The sequence below is a fragment of the Oikopleura dioica genome, chromosome 1 (genome assembly GCF_907165135.1).
Source record: "Oikopleura dioica chromosome 1, OKI2018_I68_1.0, whole genome shotgun sequence".
Taxonomy (NCBI): Eukaryota; Metazoa; Chordata; class Appendicularia; order Copelata; family Oikopleuridae; genus Oikopleura; species Oikopleura dioica.
The window spans coordinates 11496069-11514391 of record NC_137291.1 but is presented as its reverse complement, the minus strand read 5'-3'; the positions used below and the strand labels follow the sequence as shown (position 1 = coordinate 11514391).

Here is an 18323-nt window from a genome sequence, read left to right as displayed (position 1 = left end):
CCGATAAATATGCTTGAGCAGACATTGTCTAGTAGACAAGTCTATAATATATAAACGATAGACTATAAACGATTCTTCGGAAATCGAAAAAGAGTACTACAATCGAGGTACCAAGTCGAAGAAACAAGTTGTTTCCCAGTGACGAGTAGCTGAAAACACGTTTGTGGCAACGCTCGTCTGAGATTGAGGGCTAATTGCATACTGCTGGTGCTTAAAAACGGCGCGATAAGTCAAAGAAAGGTTGAAGGTCCGGCGTCCTTCCGTTCCAAAACGAAGCAATCCGTTAGAAGCTGTTTTTTCATCTCAAGTTTATCCAAGAATTGATCTTCCCTAGAAAAATGAAATGCAAAAATTGACCATGGATGCTTGAAACTTGAACTCTTTGATTGAATAAAAAGAGCCACTGTATATCGAGAACAATGATAAGCTACGTCGATGTTTTACTATCTTAAAAAGACCAATATGATTGGAATTTCCGCAAGGTGATGCTGCTGGATTCTGGAATTGAACTTATAAATCCAAGTGCCCGTCTGTTTGGACGAGAAATAAGCGACGAGGAAAAACTAATAACCTCTCTCTTCTATTACTCTTTTGGACTTAAAATTCAAAGTTTCCCTTACGCAGCTGATCTCTGACTAACAACAGGGTCATCTTCAAACATTGGCACTTTAGGGATACGAAGCTTTGTGGTAAATTGCCATAACTTCGTGGCCCAAAGCTGTGCGAAATTTCTGTGGTTCTCCGCGCACACCAAATCTGCTCCGTTGGTTATAATATTTCCTTTGGCGAAAGTGAGAAACTGCATCGATCGTAATATTCCTCGAAAAATACGAATTTTCTTCTTGCTTTTCTTCCGCGATGTCACCGAAATGATGAGATTTCTAGTAATATAATAAACAGCAATTTTCGTGTCATGCATAAATTTAAGACCGTCTTATGAAGAAGTTGAAGTTGACATTATATTTGAACAAATTGCTTTGAGGATGAGTCCCTCCGAAACTTAAACTTGGTTACAGACGCTGGCCAATAAACACGCTGACAGGTACGTCTTACATAATTGTAAGTTTTAGATCCGAACGATAAGCCGAAAATGATTTCTAAAAGCTGATAATTGCCCTTAATCTTTGGCACTTTAGTCGGTGAGCTTCGTGACATTCCAAGGTGGAGCCAAACACTAGAAAACGAAATGAACTTTCGTTTTTACAGAAGGCTAAATATTATCCTAAGTGTGAAGCATGAACGATTTGAAAATGTCTACATTTCAGACGCTAGAATGGGAGATCTCAAACGGTCTTATCATCTGAGACTACTCTTGTTATGACAAATCTGGGACTTGTGATTGAATCAGCTGAAATTGCTGATCCGCTTGAAAAAAGAAATGAGCAGCTGGGCCAAAATTAGAAACGTGCTACGCATTAATTTTCATCGTAACAGTTCTTAGAGAAAAGCTTCACTTTCTTTGATCTGAAATTCATAATAGATAAATCAGGTATCTTCACAACTTTATTGAGCTTAATTTAAAATTTTCCGATAAAAATATTGCTTTTATAAAAATTATTTACGATATTTTAAATGAATTTTAAGTCATTTCGGCCAGGTTATCGTTTCCAGCCCCGATCATCGATTTATCCTCAAGAGCCTCGATTAATTTCGTCAAGTGCAAAAATCCTTATTTTATTCAAATTGAGCCTCTTGACGAAAAGCGCTCTCTTCGAAACTGGAAAACGTTTTCACGAAAAAAATTTCGCATTTGATCAGTTTTCAAGTACTACACGTGAACCTCGTTAGTTGCTGCCCGACACTTGTGAAATCGCGCGACCCTGAGCTAACTTATAATCTCGCAGAAAATGCCACTGTTTCAAAAACCTTTTTGAACACGATAAAACTCTACACAAAAAGTTTGAACTTCGAACAAGACCTGAAAGAAACACGTGAGACTCGTCCGCTACCAGTTGTAAAATTTTGCTAGGAAAGAAGATAATGCCCCCTCGACCGAGAATTCCAAGGACAGCCACAAGAAAAGGGACTAGAAATATTAGCACACGTGAGGAATAAAGTCAGAATTTCACCAGAATTTGGATTGCTTATTAGCATTGTGGATTGGGTCTAGTTTCTCGTGACTATATACAGTTTCTTATCAAAACATTCACAGGTTGAATGCTTCAACTCATCAAGGATCAAACTCGTCTCCTTCCCTGCTTATCTAGATTTTCGTTTTTTTTTTTGGAGTTAATTTCAGAGACTTATTCAAAAGCATGTTCGCCTTATGTTTTTCATTTCTACTTCGAACAAGAGCGAGTCGTTTCTAGGTCAACAAGCCTTGTAAAATACAAGAGACTGGTGTCTAGAATAGCCGCGAAATAAGCAATTTTAGACGAGCAAAGTTTTAATTTTCTGGCAATGTTAATTTATTTATATTGATAAACGGTCAATCAAAAACAACTTTTTTGTCTTTCAGTAATGAATTCTTTCATGCTTCGAGGTCAGGAAAATGTCCACAGCTGTTGATTACAAGAGCTGAAATGATAAAATTAGGTAAAAAATGAGACAAGTAGGGATGTACCCTCATATTTGTAACAGTCTTCCGATCCTTGTGCAAAACGACATCAAAAACTATCTTGACGACTTGGTCCCGATCATCCAACTTCTTTCTGCAGACATCAAATTCTTCTTTTTCTTCCTAAACAAAACTCATCCCCTACGCCTAGAAAAAGCGCTACTACCGGATGAAAAATGATTTCTTTAGCACCAATATCGCCCTTTGTTATTTGCACCAAGCCGAACCACTTCTTATTGTTGTCTTTCATCTGTTGCCGACTGAAGGTTTTGACCCACTCAATAGTGCCTTCTACTTCAGTAGCGATGATTTTCTTGAATTGGAAAGCTTTTCCGATGAATTCTTCGCCAGAAATGTTGACTAAACAGAACAGTCAGCGGATTTAACAATCATGAAAAAAATAAATCGAGAAGCCGCTCGTGGCTTTGTGGGGAAGTGCCGCAGCGTCGGATAGACCCCCGGCGCTGCTGAGTACGGCCCTGCACCTCATCCCTCTCTCGGAGGGGAGATCACTCTTGCCCGGAGCCGCCCATGACTCTTTACTGGTGAACTGAAGTGAAAGATCTCACGTCTCAGGAAGATGATTGGGTTTTTAAAAAAAAAAAAATATTTCTTTTTGCCTTGCTGCTGTAAGAGAGAATCGACCGCTCGCCGCTTTTTTCCGTAAGATTTTTGGAATCTGGTCAACATTTACGATTTTTGGATGTTTTCGATTAATTATTGGATCTAAATTATCAATGGATACGATTTTTTGGCCACCGTTGGACTCAGAAATATTGAAAAGTGGAACTTATTTTATCTTTTTTCTTGAATGTTGAAGCCTCGCCAATTATGGGGACCTTGAAATGGATAAATTTGTTTTTTTCTATTCTTTATTGATGAGATTTATGGCGGACAAATTGGAATTATTTTATTTGGTTGGATTTCAAATTATAAATTTGCTTATAATTTCCGATGGTCAAGATATTTTGTTTTCAATTCGATTGGAGCTTCGTGTGAAGATATTGGCTCGTTAAGATGAAAATTTATTTATGGAAGAAGATTGAAAATATAAAAGAAGACAAGAAGAGATTCGGAAGCTGCTAAGAGACGATCAGTGGAGAAAAGTGGATCAGTGGAGAAGAGGATCACTTGAAATCGTTGCAGTTTTATGTCAGAAGAAATTTATTTTGTTGGAAAGACGAGATGTCAGCCAGACAATCTTTATCATTATAATTATCAAAAGACAAACCTTTGTCTGTTCACACGACGTCACGTCAAACAGTGATATGATGGGACGCGTCATATGTGAATTTCCCATCGCATCATTATACATTTCAATCACGATTGAGAGTCTCAATTTGAGACGACAAATTTGCTTGAGAAGAACTTTATTATAATTTCTGTTCCTAATTGAAACTGTATTTTGTTCGACTGTTCTAAATACTGATTACACAAATTATTAACTGAAGAAAATTTTCAATAAAGCTCTTCTCACTTCGTGAGGGGGGTGAGTGTGGGGAAGTGCCGCAGCGTCGGATAGACCCCCGGCGCTGCTGAGTACGGCCCTGCACCTCATCCCTCTCTCGGAGGGGAGATCACTCTTGCCCGGAGCCGCCCATGACTCTTTAGCTTCGAGAAAAAATAGTTCAAAAGCCCCGTTTCGTAAAGCCGCAGCTTTGCTTTTGTTCTCTCGAAGCCGCAAGCGGATTCGTTATTTCAGGAACCATAATAGTAGGTTTTTATTCTAGAGTCTGTAAAAATTATGAACAGAGTTCTTCATTATCATTTCGACATTATTCGAGAAATTTCTGCATAAATATAAAGTCTACTATTTTTACCGCTGGGGCCAGGATCTTCCCAGCTCTAACCTGAAACTTTCGTGGCTTGAACATCTGCCCACTCCATGTTCGCCTTGACCAACTTTCCATCGACCTCTTGTGCGAGAACGAATTTGGTTGCTGCTCGGCGGGGGACTGATAAAGCTGCGCGGGACAACATTCTAGAGAAAGACACGTGATAGTCGGATGTTTTTGTTATTTTATTCAAGGCTAATGTTTCAATTTAGAACAGATTCCTTAAAAGAAAAAGGAATGGGAAATAACGGTTCATGAAAATAAATAATCGTCGATTTCTTGATCGTCGTTTTCGGGTTTTGGGAATTTAGAGAGCGCTCTTGGGGACGTAGTTGACGGGGTTGGTGCCGGGGTTGATGTTGCCTCGGATGAAGTTGTAGAAGGCGGCGCCGAAGAAGACGGAAGCGCCCATGGAGATCTTCATTTCCTTGGTGATGGCGAACTTGTTTTCCTGAAAAAGGGGATAAGGTCGTTGCTCCAAAACGGAGTCAGAATGTTATGTGACTTATTGACCGATATTTTCATGATAAATTCTATCAACGGATACAGTAATTTGAAGAGATGAGGGCGTAGGAGGCAAAATTGACCACTTTCGCTTTATTAAATGAATCGAAAATTCACTCTTCTCGTAGAAATATGAGTCATTTGAATCTTTGAAATTGAATTTTTTTCAGAAAAGAGATTTGGGCTCTACAAATTTTACTACAACAAAAACCAGATGTTTTTGTGATAAAAAGAGCTGATGCCTAGTGCTTTTAGTCTATCATTTACGACTTGTTCTTTAAAAATCAATCGGAAAAGCAAATTTCATCCTCTTTCTGAAGAAATTAAACTTACGCTGGATCCAAATCGGACAGCAGTTCGGGCAACGGGTCGAGCAAGTCGGGAAAGCATTCTGAAGCAAATAATTTTCGTTAGTAAAAGCTCTGTTGGTTTGTGAAGAGTTCTCTTTGGTTTAGTTTTTCTTTCTCAAGAAACGCGAAGAAACTCGCGAAATTCTGTGTTTTGGCGCTTCGCGAGCGGTCAGAACCAATCTTTGATTCAGCTAGGGGTTCCCACGGGTGGGTCCTCCGCCGCGCTGGAAGAAAGGAAAGTAACTGGAAGACGAATGAGAAACAGAAGAGGGATGAAGTTGTGCAAAAGGTGATAGTAAAGTGGCGAAAATGAGATGTTATGCTGTTGATACTGATTTTTTGGAAAAATAAAGCGGGTTCTAGAATCAATAGAACAAGTAGGGACAGTTTTTAGGCAGAACTTTGATCAATAAGTTATTGACAATAACAAAAGGTTTAAAGCTTTAACAAAAATAACAGATAAAAAAAATCTGACGAGGGTAAAATTGAACTAAATCAAGGATAACGGTCTATGAAATCAAGTAAGAGAATATTTTTTGAGATCTGAGACTTTGTAATCCGTCAATGTGCTGATTCTACTGAAAGAGCAGAATAAATTTCCATCTTTCAATGCTTCAATTTCATTGGCTAGGTTCACAAATATCAAAATCTTATTGGCCAGAAGCTTGAATCATAGAAGACTCAAATAATTCTTATTCAGAACTTTTTAGTAAAGCGATATTTATATTTTTTCATTTTATTTTTTCTTGAAGAAGGAATAATTAATTTCAGGTATATAATAGATAAACTTTGATACTTATATTATAAAATAATAATATTGGCATCTGGAATTATTTTCAAGCGTTGTTAAACTCATTCAGATTGGATAAATGTTTTGATCAACGCCATCATGAACTATGAGAAATCAGGGATTTAAAAAGATTGTATAATACATCGGATACAGAGCGAAAATAAAAATTATCAACAAGAGGAAAAGAGAGGTAAGAAGTACAAGAAGTATGATTGGTTTTGGAAATTAGCGATACAGCCCGAGGTTGAGAAACAGAAGTGGAGCGAGGTAGACAGCGGTGAAACCGACGAAAGTATAAGTAAAGTACTGAAGGGGTACTTCGATCGCTTGTTTTCGAATGTTTTCGGAGGTGATCGGGCCGAAGACCTTAGAAAGGAGGGACTTCATGGCCGTCTTAGCAACTTCCCGAGCACCAGCGGTCAGTAGCAGTCCGTGGATGACGCGGAAGAAGATGATGTGCCACTCAGGTTGGTCGTAGATGTCGTAGTCCAGGCCTGAAATGTTGTTGAGAATTCCAAAATTTGAAAAGGAAAACGAATCTAATCTGATTAGCGAAGGGAATCTTTGCTAAGAAAAAATTCTTCGATTTTCATATTTAAAATATGATATTTTCCTATCCTCTTTTTATTTATAACTGACCTTGTTTGTAGTTGAGCCAGTTGGCAATGTTGACTCCAGCGCCGACTCCAAGAATGATGATCGTATCTTTTCGAGAAGGACAGTCGCCGTTGGGGTAGAACCAGCCGAGGACGAAGTTGGAAGCGAGGCAAATGATAGGTGAAAATGGAACAGTTCGAATGTAGTGGTCGACTTTGTCCAAGTGTTGCCAGCCGAAAAAGAGATACAGCGCAGATATGGCCAGGCCGCCAAGGATGTCGAGGATGGAATGCATTCCTGAACCGGGTAAGAAAGGGGCTAGAGGAAAGAATAGGTACCTTTGTAGAGGCGGGAAAGAGCGACCCAAGCAGTAAAAGCAGTAGCAACGAGAAGAGCGAAGGGAAAGATTGCGTCTTGAGTTCCACAGATGGAGAGGAGCGTGCCGAAAGCGAGGGAAGCTCCAGCGATGGAATGAGTTGAAGGAAATCCGAATTCTGCCTGAAAAGATTTTAGAAAAGGGTTGACATTTGAACACGGCGTTTACCTTGAAGTTCGGTTCCATCGGAAAAGCTGGAGGACTGGTTGGGCGAGGCATTTGGCAGAACTCTTTGAGAACTTGGCCGATGTACATCGTAATCACCCAGATCTAAGAGGGACGAAAGAATAGAAAGAGATTGAAAGGAGTTTCATACCTGGACAAGACGTCGCCCAGTCCAATTTTCGTATCCCCAGAAGATCAGGGGCAAGTAGGTAATGTAAAAGATTTCGGTGCCAAAGACAGATCCGAGCATGAAGAATTCATGGAGCCAGGGTTTTGTGGCGCGGAATCGAGCGCTCTGCTGTCTCGCTTTTCTTTCTGGCTGTGATTCACTAATTACGGTCAGATGACTAGACTGGCTGGACAGAGAGTCTATTACCTGACAATGGCGTCTTCTCCCCGAGGATCATCTTCTTTGCATTCTCTAATTCCGCAAAACTCTTGAAACGCCCGCACCTTGTTAAAATCCAAAAGGCTATCTTTCAGCGCTTGGGCCATGATTTCGATTTCTCAATTTCTAAAATGACAAATGGTTGGAATCAAGTTGGAAAAAAATGGCGTTGAGGAATGAAAATTACGAACGCGTCAATAAAGAAGCGGGTAATAAAGCATTCATCTTTGCGCAAATATCAGAACGGTGAATGCATCAATTTCCGCTGGAGCGTGTTACTCAGGAAGATGACATAAAAATATAAACAGCATGAAGATACAATAAAATAGTCAATAAAGGTTTCTATGGATGCATTCGTCATTCAATTTTGCTGGCCCAATTGAGTGCAAAAAGTTAAAAAAAATACAGTGATTGAAAAAAAGAGATATTGCTAAATTTTGTCCATCTTGCAAATTGAAGCTCTAAGAGTCCCATTTCTTGAACTCCATGCTATCTGGCGGTTTTGTCTCTGTTTTCTTGGAGCCGATTTCGTTCCAGTTTGTGGAAAGAACTGTCCCGTTGGATTCTTGGAAGCTCTTCATCATCGCTCTCTTGGTGTCTTCGTTCGCATTAGCGTAGATTTTCTAAGAGAGAGAGGTTAATAAACGAAGAGCGATAAAAATAATAAAAGCATTCTTCTTCTCTAGCTCTGCGAACTTTTTATGTGGCCAGTGTAAGTGGCAAAGTAGTAAATACAAAAGTTTACGGGCGAGGAAGTTTGTATAACAACCAGGTGTTGGTGAGTCTCTTTCAATTGAATTCTCAGTTGATCTTTGAGATCCCCGATTGTTCTTTTGAAATATTTAGAGGCTAATTTAAATACTTGCTGCAGATTAAATATAAAAAATTGACAGCGGTTGTGTCAAGAAGGTTCGACTATCTCAGCCGCGGCTTCAAGTAGAAGAAAGTTTGGCTTTTTCGTACTTTTACTCGAAGAAGCAGTCGGGTTCTTGATTTTGTTCGAACCCAGAAATATCTTGCGGGAAAATATTCTAACCACTCACTTTGAACATTTGCTGAAGCGCTGCATCACCGCCACCCTGCTCAATATCTTTATCCTCTTGTTCGGCAGCTTCTTTGGCCAGCTTGTCCCAATCCTTGGTCTGGTTATGCTTGACTGGCTGCTTTATCTCGTGAAGACTTTGTTTTTCTAATTGCTCCCAGCGCAAGCCCGGATCTGCTTTCATCAGCCGCAGCTCAATCTTCGTCGACATTGTTTTAAAAGTCGACTGTTTTGGGACGATTTCGCAGGCGAGTTCCACCACTTCTGTGAATGCATTTCCCTCTAAAAAATAATTTGAAAAAAATAAGTCGAGTTGACAATATTTGCCGAAAATTCAGGTCGTTATAGGGAGTGAAAAAGCGCAAATATTTAATATTGAACTCGATTTAATGTTGATTTATGTGAGGCGTAGGATCCAGTAGTAGTACCGGATATGCAGAAATAAGCCGTTTTTAGTCCTAGCTTGTAGATCCTAGGAATTTTGATACTGTTTCTATTTGAAATGTTGCAGATAAGTTATCGTTACGTCATTGTGCATAAAAATAGCTTCCTTTAGAGTTTTCTCTTTCCGTAAATGATGATTATTTGCCGAGTAATTTCAAAGTTTGGATAGTACAATGAGAATTAAAAAGTTAAACATCTCTTGAATAAAACAATAGTGCGTGAATTTCACGTTATGAAAACTGAACGTCTAGTCATTTCTTTTAGTTTTACATTCAAAACAAACTGAATATATACCGGGCTCATTCCGGCTCATTAAACTTGATTTGACCCAAGCGAATAACAATATGGAAGGCTCATTAATCAAGATCTATGTCGTAAATACCAATTTCACCAAATTCTCAAATGAATAATCATTCTTGAAATTCAATAAAAAATAAAAACCGTTTATTCTTAAGCAAAAATTACCTTTATTGATGCCGCTAACGGTGACAGAATCCCTTTCAAACTGAACTTGCACTTCTGAGCATGCCTTCGTCAGGAGCGCTAGAATGACTCTTTCGTTCGATTGGTACCAGTCCCTTTTCACACCGCTCATTTTTTGCTGATTCTCGAATCTCTATTTGTCCAATTCTCAATTTTCTAAAAAATCATTTTTTATTCTTTCCATCGATGCGTCTTATGCAAGGTGAGGTGTAATGGAAGTCTCGCCATGGATACGGGACAATAACCATTCCTCTCTGGCAGTAAGGCTAACAATTGATTTTTAGATTTGTCGGAGCAAGCAAGAATGGGCTGATCAGGCCGGACACTCAAAATTGGCATAAATTTTTATTGACCTGTCGGAGAATTATTTTACGAGGCATTTGGCTTTGATTGAACTACTTTTTGAAACTAATCAAGGATATAAAACAGGAGTACCTCTCTGAGACTCGCTGAATTCTAACAATAACTTGCTTATACCAGTCTATGGTCAGCTTTTCTTTCAGTTTTTTTTTGTTGAACCAAATGCAGATTTACAAGAAAATGGATTAACTTGGCTGATGACTAGAAAGCTGAGCTGTTTTTGTTATTATAGAAATCGCGAAGTCACTAGCGGCTTTGAGCAACTGAGACAGTAGCCGCGCTCAACACGGCTTTTTGAAAAATTTCCTCAAGGCGGCTTTTTGATTTACAGAAGATTGAATTTGTATTTCAGATTAAATTATTTACTACGGTTTGTAAAAATAACTTCTCATAACTAGCACAGTTCGCTGCCTGCAATCAACATAAACGTAAAATGAAAGACTATCTAGAAAGAAAACAACAAAGAAAGATTTCATTTCAAGGATTTTTGAAAATCTTGACAGTTTTTATGAGTTTTTTTTTTATTCCGGAAAGATTATAGTGGAACAATCATGGTTACAGTTTATGAGCTCTGTCCAATCGATGCTCCGGGTTTCATTCTTTTGGAATTTACTTCTTTCGGAATTGGCAGCCCTGGGTAAGTCGAGCTTTACCACCAGTTGGTCGGCAGAGGACCATGTGGCAGCCGGTGCACACGGAGGGGACCTGAGCGTGGGAGAAGACGGTCTAAATGCAAGTCACTAGAAAGGTTGAGAAGTATTGCTCGAGAGCGAACATTGCGCAGTAAGAATCGCCCAGCGTCATTTTCAGAAATGATGGGAAAATGGACCGGAAAGATCTCCTGGCAAGAACTGATGTGGATCAGTTGATTTGAGCTCGTTTCCGAAGGGCTCAAAAATAACAATTTGGGGCGCCTCTGAAGCTCTGATTTTTCCTCTAAAATACCTTGATCTTGTAGCAGCCTGGGCATTTAACATCCATGAAGTAGGAGTTGGGGCTCTGCACTAACCGCTTCTTCTTGTGGCATCGTCTCTGAGAGTCGAGAGAGGGGTTGAGAAGGTCGACCTTCAATGGCATATTTGACTATCCGATACGGTCTGAAATGAAAAAAGATTCAAAAATGGGCTTTTTTGAAGATTTTTTAATGTTCTCAGAAAGTAATATTTTCTCCTGGTGACAGTTTATTATCTCACAAGAGAAATAGAACATTCGAGAAGTATCTCCACCGGAGGGCAGTAAGAGACAATCCAAGAACAGTTTAGAACTGGATCATCTGTCCCTTTCTCTTCTTGTCACCGCCGAGCTCGAAGTGCTTGCATCGCTTGATGACCTGGAGCTTTCTCTTCTTCGACTAAAAAGGGAAACCGGTCACTTGAGGGGTTAGCATTGTCTGCCAGACTAAAGCAGAGAATCAGTAAGAATCGCCCAGCCAGAGACGACCGGGAAGATCTCCTGATTTTAGAGAGAAGAATAATTCCTACAGACGACTCTGTTCAATCGAGTAGCCGCTTGCGACTTCGAGAATAAAAATTATAACCGCGCTTTGCGAGACTTGTCTAATTTTTCTCGAAAATAACTCCATTGGTCGAAGATTCAAGTATTTCTGAAATTTTTAGGCATAAAAGAGATTTTGATAATAAAATTCGTTCCCTATTCGATTTTGAGATTTATTTTGCGAGCCGTCTGTAAGATCTTCGTCATGTAAGAATTTGTACCTTGGTGCATTCGAGTCGGAGGACGATCTTCTTGGTGGTCTTGGCCTTCTTGTGGAAGACGGGCTTGGTCTGACCACCATAACCGGACTGCTTTCTGTCGTAACGACGCTTACCCTGGGCGAAGATGGAGTCCTTACCCTTCTTGTACTGGGTGACCTTGGAAATTCGCTAATTATAAGATTCGGGGATCTTTTTTTTACCTTGAAGGTGGAGTGCTTGTTCAGCGACTTACTGAACGTTTTTCGAGTCTTTGGTACGTTGACCATGCCGACTTCAGTCTAAAAAATTTAGGAATAGGTTTTTCATCAAAGTTTTTTCAATTGGCAGTGGTTTTCTAATCAAAATTCACAAGTTAGCGCTAAAGTTTTCGATAGGAACCCTGAAGAGGAGATTTTCTCTCTTTGAAAATTGCTTCTTGCCATCTCTTGCAGTCAAAAATTAAGGGAAGAGAAGCTTCCCGGAGGAAAAAACGGAGAAAGATTTTCACTAACGCGGCGATTGGAGTGGGCGCCTCGAGCTGCACGCTGATTGGTCGCGTCGTCTCAGTCACGGGCGGAATGCGCGTACGATTTTAGTGATGCGAAAATCAACGGGGAAATTTAGTCTTCGAATGCAGGGTTGAACTCTTTTTCGAGGATCGCAAATTTATCCGTGAAAAATGTGTTTTTAACCTGAAAATTCTTCGATCCTTTCCTGGAACTTCAACATCATCAGAATAATTCTTCACCATGTCATTATATTCATCGGCCGACATTCTCGTCAATCCGTTCTTGAGCTTTACATTCGTCGGCAAGTTGGGAAGCCCCTCTCCTGTAGCCAGCGCGATGTGGGAAAGAAGAGCGCAAGTCAGAAACCTGTGTGCGGATGGAGTCCAGTGAATTCCATCAGCCGCGCGGAAGATTTCCACTGAAGGTTCCATCAGATAATGAGCGTCCAGTAGATCCCATCCATTATCTACAAGTCAAATTTATCGAAAGTAAGAGGCTTCCAGTTAAAAATGATCTGCGCGAAGCGCGGCTTTTACGAATTATTCCTCGAATTAAGAGGCTTCTTGACTTTCTGTACCTTTTACGATTTTGATATTTGAAGCGTTGGCTTTATCAATTTTGTCTTTCAAAAACTCCGTGTTCGTCGAAGCATCAATAAACCCCGATCTCGCATAATTGCTAATATTCATCGACGACCTCCAAATCTTCACCGTCGGTTTCTTCAGCCTCTCTTCCCGAATCGCCTTGATTTGGATCTCATTGAAGTATCCCAAGAATTCGTGCATATTCTTCGAGTATTTTTCAAAGCATCTTTCCTCGCTGATCCAACTGTCGCGGTACTTTTCCACATCCCAGAACAGAGAATTGACAACGATGACATCTGGGAAGACATCCTTTGTCAAAATGTCGAGAATATCTTTGATTCGATTGGCTCCGTTTTCATTCTCGTCCCAAATTCTTGTGATGAAAGCGAATCGAACCAGGAACTTGTCTTTCCATCTCGCTTCGACTTGCTTTTCTTTTTCTTCCTTGGCGTTTGGCTGGATTCCCTTGTACTCGCGGATTTCGCAGTATTCTTTTCCGTTGTGCTTCTCCGTCGTGAATAGAACTCGATCTTGGCGGAAAGAGTACTCCGATGCTTCGCGGATTTCCTTGGACGTAAGCATCATTCCGTTGTGGAGCATCGCCACGAAATCTTTGTAAAATGCTCTCTTCAAAAAGGCTTCTACAGAAAAATAATTTTCGACCTATCAAAAGTGTCAAAAAAGAGCTTTCACCAATCGAAATCTCGGATTATCTAAATGAATCTTTTTCGAGCCCTTTGATTAGGTAAAATTAGACAACCTTTTCCCTGAACAGAATCTCCCAAGAACAAAATGTACTTGTTTCTCATCAGAATTCTCGCCTGAGAACGCATAAAGGGTACCCCCGCAGAGATGTTGATAATTTCCGAAAAACTCATTTGAGTCCGACTCGAGATCTACAATTTCAATAAATAGTTCTACTAAATGTTTTGGAAGGACGCAACTGTATTCCGTAGTACTTTGATCATGGATAGGTAACGCTTGTGCAGTGCTAAGAATAGGGGAGAGTGGCGAGTGAGAGATCAATTTTAGTTCTTTTGAAAGAAAGTTCTATTCTTCATCTTCCGTCGGGGCGGATAACGTCGGGTTTGATATCCATGTTGATATCTTGCAGGATCAAGCGCATGATTTTCATGGTCTCCAGCATTTGTTGATTTTTCTGGTCGTTGATGATCAGGAGCTGATCGCGCTGGGCTTTGAGATCGAGGATTTCTTGCGTTTCGTTCTTTTCCACTACTTCCGCGTTCTCCTGAATTTGAGTATTACAGAATATTCAACCTGTCATTTTTAGACTTACCACGTAAGGAATAAGCGACTTCAAATCAAAAGGAATTTCTTCGTCATCTTGGAGTTGCTCTTGCAATCTGTGGTGGATAACATTAAGTGTTCTAAAAATTCAGATACAACAGTAAACTGAAACTCTGTACTTACACAAAATGGTTTTGAATCGCTTTATTTCCTTCCACCATTCGTTTTCTTCGATCAATCGACACGTGCTTGGCCATTTTTGAACCAGTCGGAACTTGGACAGTTCGAAAAAAGGTGCACACTAGAATTTGAGCGTGAAAAGTAAGATCATTAGTACTTTACGTTCAGTTGTTCGAGAGACAATTTCGGAAATCAATTCGGTCGCCATCTGGCATAGCTGAATACTCGTGATGCTGGAGCTCCTGGATTGTCCTTGTTGCTGCTGCTGCTGTGGGTTTTGTTGCTGAGAATTTTGGGCTTGAGCGTTTTGAGCATTCGGAGCGCCAGTTTGGGCGGCGGGACTCTGAGGAGCTTGATTTTGCATGGGTCTTGGTGCCATCGCCGTTTGGTAGCCAGGAGACTGCGACATTCTTTTGAGTCTGAATAGAGATTGGAAGTTCCAATTTAGAACGAGGGTAGTTTTTTGCGATTGGAAATTGATTTTGAAATTGAAAGAATGTTGAGGATGGGAACTATTTTGGAAGGCACAATTTTCAATTAAAAATTAGTCAAAGCTTTGGATTTTGAGTATTTTGCGGCGACAGGTCTGGTTCATTCAAGTCGCCCATGAGCAAGCGCATCAGTTTGATTGCATCGTGCATTTGGGCGTTTTTCTGGTCTCGGACTTTTAGGAGCTCGTCGCGCTCTGATCTCAGCTTTTTCTCGAGCTCTGATTCTAGCGCTGGCTCTTGAGGTTGTTTGGGAAGAAAGGATATTGAAGATTTCAGGTCGTTATGAAGGGCGGCTGCGTTTTCTTCGTCGATGGCAGAGTAGACGAGGGAAAGTTTGCTGAAAATTTAGTACGATAAGAGGAATGAGGAGGATGATTCTTACTGGAAATGTTGGCGCATGTGTTGGTGCAAAGTTTTGAGATTTTTGAACGCTACGTCAGTGTATCCTTTTCGATCGCTTTTGATGATGTCCTCTCGAAATCTTCGATGATACGAAGCGACTAGGATTTTCCAAACTGAGGCCTCTTACACCACGAGTTTAACCCTACCTTGATGCATGATTAGGACGATCTCATGGAGAAAATCTCTGGCCAATTTGCAAAGCTTCAGTTGGGAATATCTTTGTTTGATCTGCGCGATTTCATCGCTCATTTCTTAAAATAAAGAAATAATAGATTTCAATTAGGGACATATAGGCTATATAATATAGCAGAATAATCATACGTAAAAGGAAGAATACGATGTAGGAACTGAAGTGGAAAAAGAGGTAACATTGAAAGAAAAAGTGGCTGTGAAGGAAATTGAGATACTGAAAATGGGCAGAAAAAACTTTGAATTTCAAAATTAAAAAAGAGACGAAAGAGAATCGAACTGCCAAAATTAGGAAGAAACGACCTTTTTTGGAAGTTGGGCAAAAATGGCTATCATTCAGTTTTTCATTGGGTTGATGCCGACCTTTGGGCGAGACTCAACTTTGCATCCAGAATCAATGTTGATGTCTTGAAGCAAAAGACGCATGATTCTGAGCGCCTCTCCCATCTGCTCAGATTTCATCTGAACAATGACTCGAAGTCGATCTCGCTCAGCACGGAGCTCCTCAATTTGCTTTGTTCTTTGAGGCTCTTTTACATTCTCTCCGTCCTTTAACAGTTTTCAACAAAGAATGACAAACCCTAACTTACGATCAAAGGGATGAGTCCCTTCAAGCTAGTTTCTTTACATGGAATCCGGTCGCTCAACTTTCGATAAATCATCGACAACACTCCGAAATGATGATTTATGACTCTCCTGTGCTCCAGAATCCTTCGTCGTTGCATCTCTCTCTCGGTAGAAGACACTTGCGAAACCGAAGCGAGAAAGGATGAGCCAGAAACATCTCGGAACTTTTCGCAAACTAAACGTTCGTTGAAAGATGGGAAATTGAAAAAATTAAAACCTTCGGTCATTTTCTCTACGATCTCCGAGAGCAACTCCTGGCCCAACTTGCCCAGTCTGGTATGAGTGAGCGTTGAGCCGGACCGGTGGCTAGACATTCGACAACGCCTTTCTTAAATATCAAATTTGTGGAAAAATAAGGCTTTGCTGGACACTGAAATAAATTGCTGCATTGGTACAATTCAAAGCACCGGCATCCCGGTAAATTTACAAAATGATAAAATGACAGAGAAAAATATTGAGACTCTTTATTTAAGAGAGCATGTCCGACAATTCAAGTTTGAGAAGATCCAAGTTTTGCTTGTTGACTTTCTCTTGCTTGAGCCCAATTGAGATCATCAACTTGTTCTTGACTTGCAAACTCGTTGCCAAGTTCCGACAAACAACCTAAATATTCATTTTAGCCTCGCCAAAATATCTCCTTTTACCTTGGTGAAATCATCACTGTATCCGAAGAAGGGTTTGATAGTTATTAGAGGTTCTTTTCCAGGGCGCATTTCTGCGATGTCTATATCATGGAAAGCTCCGAACGTTCCATTGTCGGAAATTGTCACTAATGTCTCCTCGGCAAATTTCATAATCGAAAGTGCTACCGGTTCATTTTCAAGCTCGATTTCTCGGAGAATCGTTGTCGGGTGCATCTTTTTTTTTTGTTCTAAGAAGAAAGGTTAAAAACGAGATCATGCGGAACTTGATTAAACATGTTATTGCAGTTAAAAGTGGTGTGTTGAAGAAAGTGAAAAAAAAAATTGTTTGACATGCAAATTAAGACAGATCCTTGACGAGCTGTCGCGGAAGCTGCTCGCGAATATCATCGTCGTAGAAGCAAAACGTCAAAGTAGCGCTTGGAACAAGAGAAAGTTCGACCAAAGTTTTTTCGAGGACTTCAGTATTTTCAAGGAAGATAAAGGTGCCATCTGCGGATCGAAGTTTGAAGGGGACCCAGTTGAAGTCCTCGATGATGTTTTCTTTCATGAAATCGATGATGGTCGATGCTTTTTCGTAGACATTGAATGTTCCCTTTTTACATTTTTATTTAGGAAATTCTTGAGGATTAATTTACCTGTAAATAGTTAGAATCCGGCATGCGAATGCGTATCAAACTGTAGCAATACGTCCGTTTATTCAACAATGCTGCATCCTCACGCATCTTTTTTGTCATAAGCATGTCTAACTGTTGCGATTGAATATTCTTATCAGCTTGGCTCTTTTTCAACTCATTGCCAGTTATTTTGAAGAAATCATCCTGTGGAAAAAATAATCAAAGAATTCAAAAGTCATACGTACGGGAAGTTCAACTCGTTGTTGACCATCAGTAGGTGTCAATAATTTTGGCATTCGGTGCAACGTAGGTCTTGGAATTTCATCAGTTTGAAGTGCAATTAGTCCTTGGCCAATATTCTCCAGTGTTCCTTTAAAAATCAAGAATGGAATGCCCTCCAATGTTTCTTCAACCCAGCCTATGCTTTTGAGAAAATCTGTGGAGCCTTTTTGAGAGTGAACTTTTTCTTGGAAGAGTTTGTGATTCCATTTGATTTTCTTGTATTTTTCCTCGTCTGGATTAGATTTGATGTTGTTTAGGTATTTGCCGATTATTTCAATCGCTTTTTCTCGATTTTCTGAAGGAAACCTTTTAGACAAATAAAGATACTGTTAAGATCTTACCTCGGTGAGTATTCAGACACATTATCTTGACTACCGATGTTTCCATGGAGGGAACCGGCTCGAGGGAATTTAAAAATGCCTCCAGATACGAGATATAGTCACTTTTTGGTATGACTTCTCCACTCAATGGACACGTGTAGTAAATTCCATCAACGCTCAAGACCTTTGCAGCCTCGATTTTCTTTTCTTCTGGAGCTTGAAGAGAGTCCACCAGGGCTTTATCTCCCTAAAATTATTTTTAAAAGAGGGCAAAAATAATTCACAAGAGACCTGTTTAGCCCGATCGTTTTGTTCCCTAGCCGCCCTGAGGGTGGCTCTATTCATATTCGAAGAAGATCCTCCTGGCATCATTTTCTTCTCTAGCCGAGCTATCGCTGCGGCAGCAGCTTGTGCATTAGCGGCTGAAGTTCCATATTCGCGAGTTGATGAACCTGCAGAACCAGTCGACTATCAAACATGCGTCACAGATGCCTTGTTCAATCATAAATTTACCGTGGACGAAGATTTAGGAGTAACTTGAGGTCGTTCCTCGTCTAGGCGTCGCCCTGTCCCTGCTTTCTTATATTTATAATCTTTCTTGATTTTTTCAAAGAACTTTTTCATTCTAGGGTGGTATTACTGAGTGAA

At 40.1% G+C, this 18323-nt stretch overlaps 9 protein-coding genes across 9 annotated transcripts; all 9 read right to left on the bottom strand.

The window, feature by feature from the left end:
* Positions 1 to 4559: 4559 nt before the first annotated feature.
* Positions 4560 to 7721, bottom strand: LOC145712397 (sphingosine-1-phosphate phosphatase 2-like). The gene is made up of 7 exons (XM_081790093.1): positions 7551 to 7721; positions 7326 to 7503; positions 7178 to 7279; positions 6972 to 7131; positions 6676 to 6930; positions 5230 to 6530; positions 4560 to 4843 (listed from the first exon to the last, which is right to left on the bottom strand). The coding sequence occupies exons 1-6, from the start codon at positions 7667 to 7669 to the stop codon at positions 6262 to 6264; spliced, it is 1083 nt and encodes a 360-aa protein (XP_081646219.1). The 5' UTR covers positions 7670 to 7721; the 3' UTR covers positions 4560 to 4843; positions 5230 to 6261.
* Positions 7722 to 7800: 79 nt separating this feature from the next.
* LOC145712399 (protein SGT1 homolog) lies at positions 7801 to 9705 on the bottom strand. The gene is made up of 3 exons (XM_081790095.1): positions 9514 to 9705; positions 8606 to 8886; positions 7801 to 8185 (listed from the first exon to the last, which is right to left on the bottom strand). The coding sequence occupies exons 1-3, from the start codon at positions 9641 to 9643 to the stop codon at positions 8024 to 8026; spliced, it is 573 nt and encodes a 190-aa protein (XP_081646221.1). The 5' UTR covers positions 9644 to 9705; the 3' UTR covers positions 7801 to 8023.
* Positions 9706 to 10394: 689 nt separating this feature from the next.
* LOC145712403 (small ribosomal subunit protein eS27-like) lies at positions 10395 to 11026 on the bottom strand. The gene is made up of 2 exons (XM_081790098.1): positions 10837 to 11026; positions 10395 to 10617 (listed from the first exon to the last, which is right to left on the bottom strand). Exons 1-2 carry the CDS (start codon positions 10966 to 10968, stop codon positions 10501 to 10503), a joined length of 249 nt encoding a protein of 82 aa, XP_081646224.1. The 5' UTR covers positions 10969 to 11026; the 3' UTR covers positions 10395 to 10500.
* On the bottom strand, positions 10904 to 11940 carry LOC145712402 (large ribosomal subunit protein eL42-like). The gene is made up of 3 exons (XM_081790097.1): positions 11807 to 11940; positions 11607 to 11762; positions 10904 to 11242 (listed from the first exon to the last, which is right to left on the bottom strand). The coding sequence occupies exons 1-3, from the start codon at positions 11870 to 11872 to the stop codon at positions 11150 to 11152; spliced, it is 315 nt and encodes a 104-aa protein (XP_081646223.1). The 5' UTR covers positions 11873 to 11940; the 3' UTR covers positions 10904 to 11149.
* A 1-nt stretch (position 11941) lies between these two features.
* LOC145712396 (PC-esterase domain-containing protein 1B-like) lies at positions 11942 to 13670 on the bottom strand. Its single transcript, XM_081790092.1, has 3 exons — positions 13434 to 13670; positions 12672 to 13293; positions 11942 to 12560 (listed from the first exon to the last, which is right to left on the bottom strand). Exons 1-3 carry the CDS (start codon positions 13554 to 13556, stop codon positions 12193 to 12195), a joined length of 1113 nt encoding a protein of 370 aa, XP_081646218.1. The 5' UTR covers positions 13557 to 13670; the 3' UTR covers positions 11942 to 12192.
* Positions 13671 to 13735: 65 nt separating this feature from the next.
* Positions 13736 to 14522, bottom strand: LOC145712398 (uncharacterized). The gene is made up of 4 exons (XM_081790094.1): positions 14269 to 14522; positions 14110 to 14227; positions 13976 to 14066; positions 13736 to 13927 (listed from the first exon to the last, which is right to left on the bottom strand). The coding sequence occupies exons 1-4, from the start codon at positions 14513 to 14515 to the stop codon at positions 13736 to 13738; spliced, it is 648 nt and encodes a 215-aa protein (XP_081646220.1). The 5' UTR covers positions 14516 to 14522.
* Positions 14523 to 14556: 34 nt separating this feature from the next.
* Positions 14557 to 15246, bottom strand: LOC145712401 (uncharacterized). The gene is made up of 3 exons (XM_081790096.1): positions 15146 to 15246; positions 14980 to 15097; positions 14557 to 14934 (listed from the first exon to the last, which is right to left on the bottom strand). The coding sequence occupies exons 1-3, from the start codon at positions 15153 to 15155 to the stop codon at positions 14655 to 14657; spliced, it is 408 nt and encodes a 135-aa protein (XP_081646222.1). The 5' UTR covers positions 15156 to 15246; the 3' UTR covers positions 14557 to 14654.
* Positions 15247 to 15285: 39 nt separating this feature from the next.
* Positions 15286 to 16151, bottom strand: LOC145711110 (uncharacterized). The gene is made up of 3 exons (XM_081788838.1): positions 16033 to 16151; positions 15779 to 15990; positions 15286 to 15737 (listed from the first exon to the last, which is right to left on the bottom strand). Exons 1-3 carry the CDS (start codon positions 16127 to 16129, stop codon positions 15525 to 15527), a joined length of 522 nt encoding a protein of 173 aa, XP_081644964.1. The 5' UTR covers positions 16130 to 16151; the 3' UTR covers positions 15286 to 15524.
* A 23-nt stretch (positions 16152 to 16174) lies between these two features.
* On the bottom strand, positions 16175 to 18299 carry LOC145710935 (UBX domain-containing protein 6-like). The gene is made up of 7 exons (XM_081788648.1): positions 18189 to 18299; positions 17967 to 18143; positions 17697 to 17922; positions 17319 to 17650; positions 17095 to 17277; positions 16460 to 17051; positions 16175 to 16418 (listed from the first exon to the last, which is right to left on the bottom strand). Exons 1-6 carry the CDS (start codon positions 18297 to 18299, stop codon positions 16797 to 16799), a joined length of 1284 nt encoding a protein of 427 aa, XP_081644774.1. The 3' UTR covers positions 16175 to 16418; positions 16460 to 16796.
* Between the last annotated feature and the right edge of the window lie 24 nt (positions 18300 to 18323).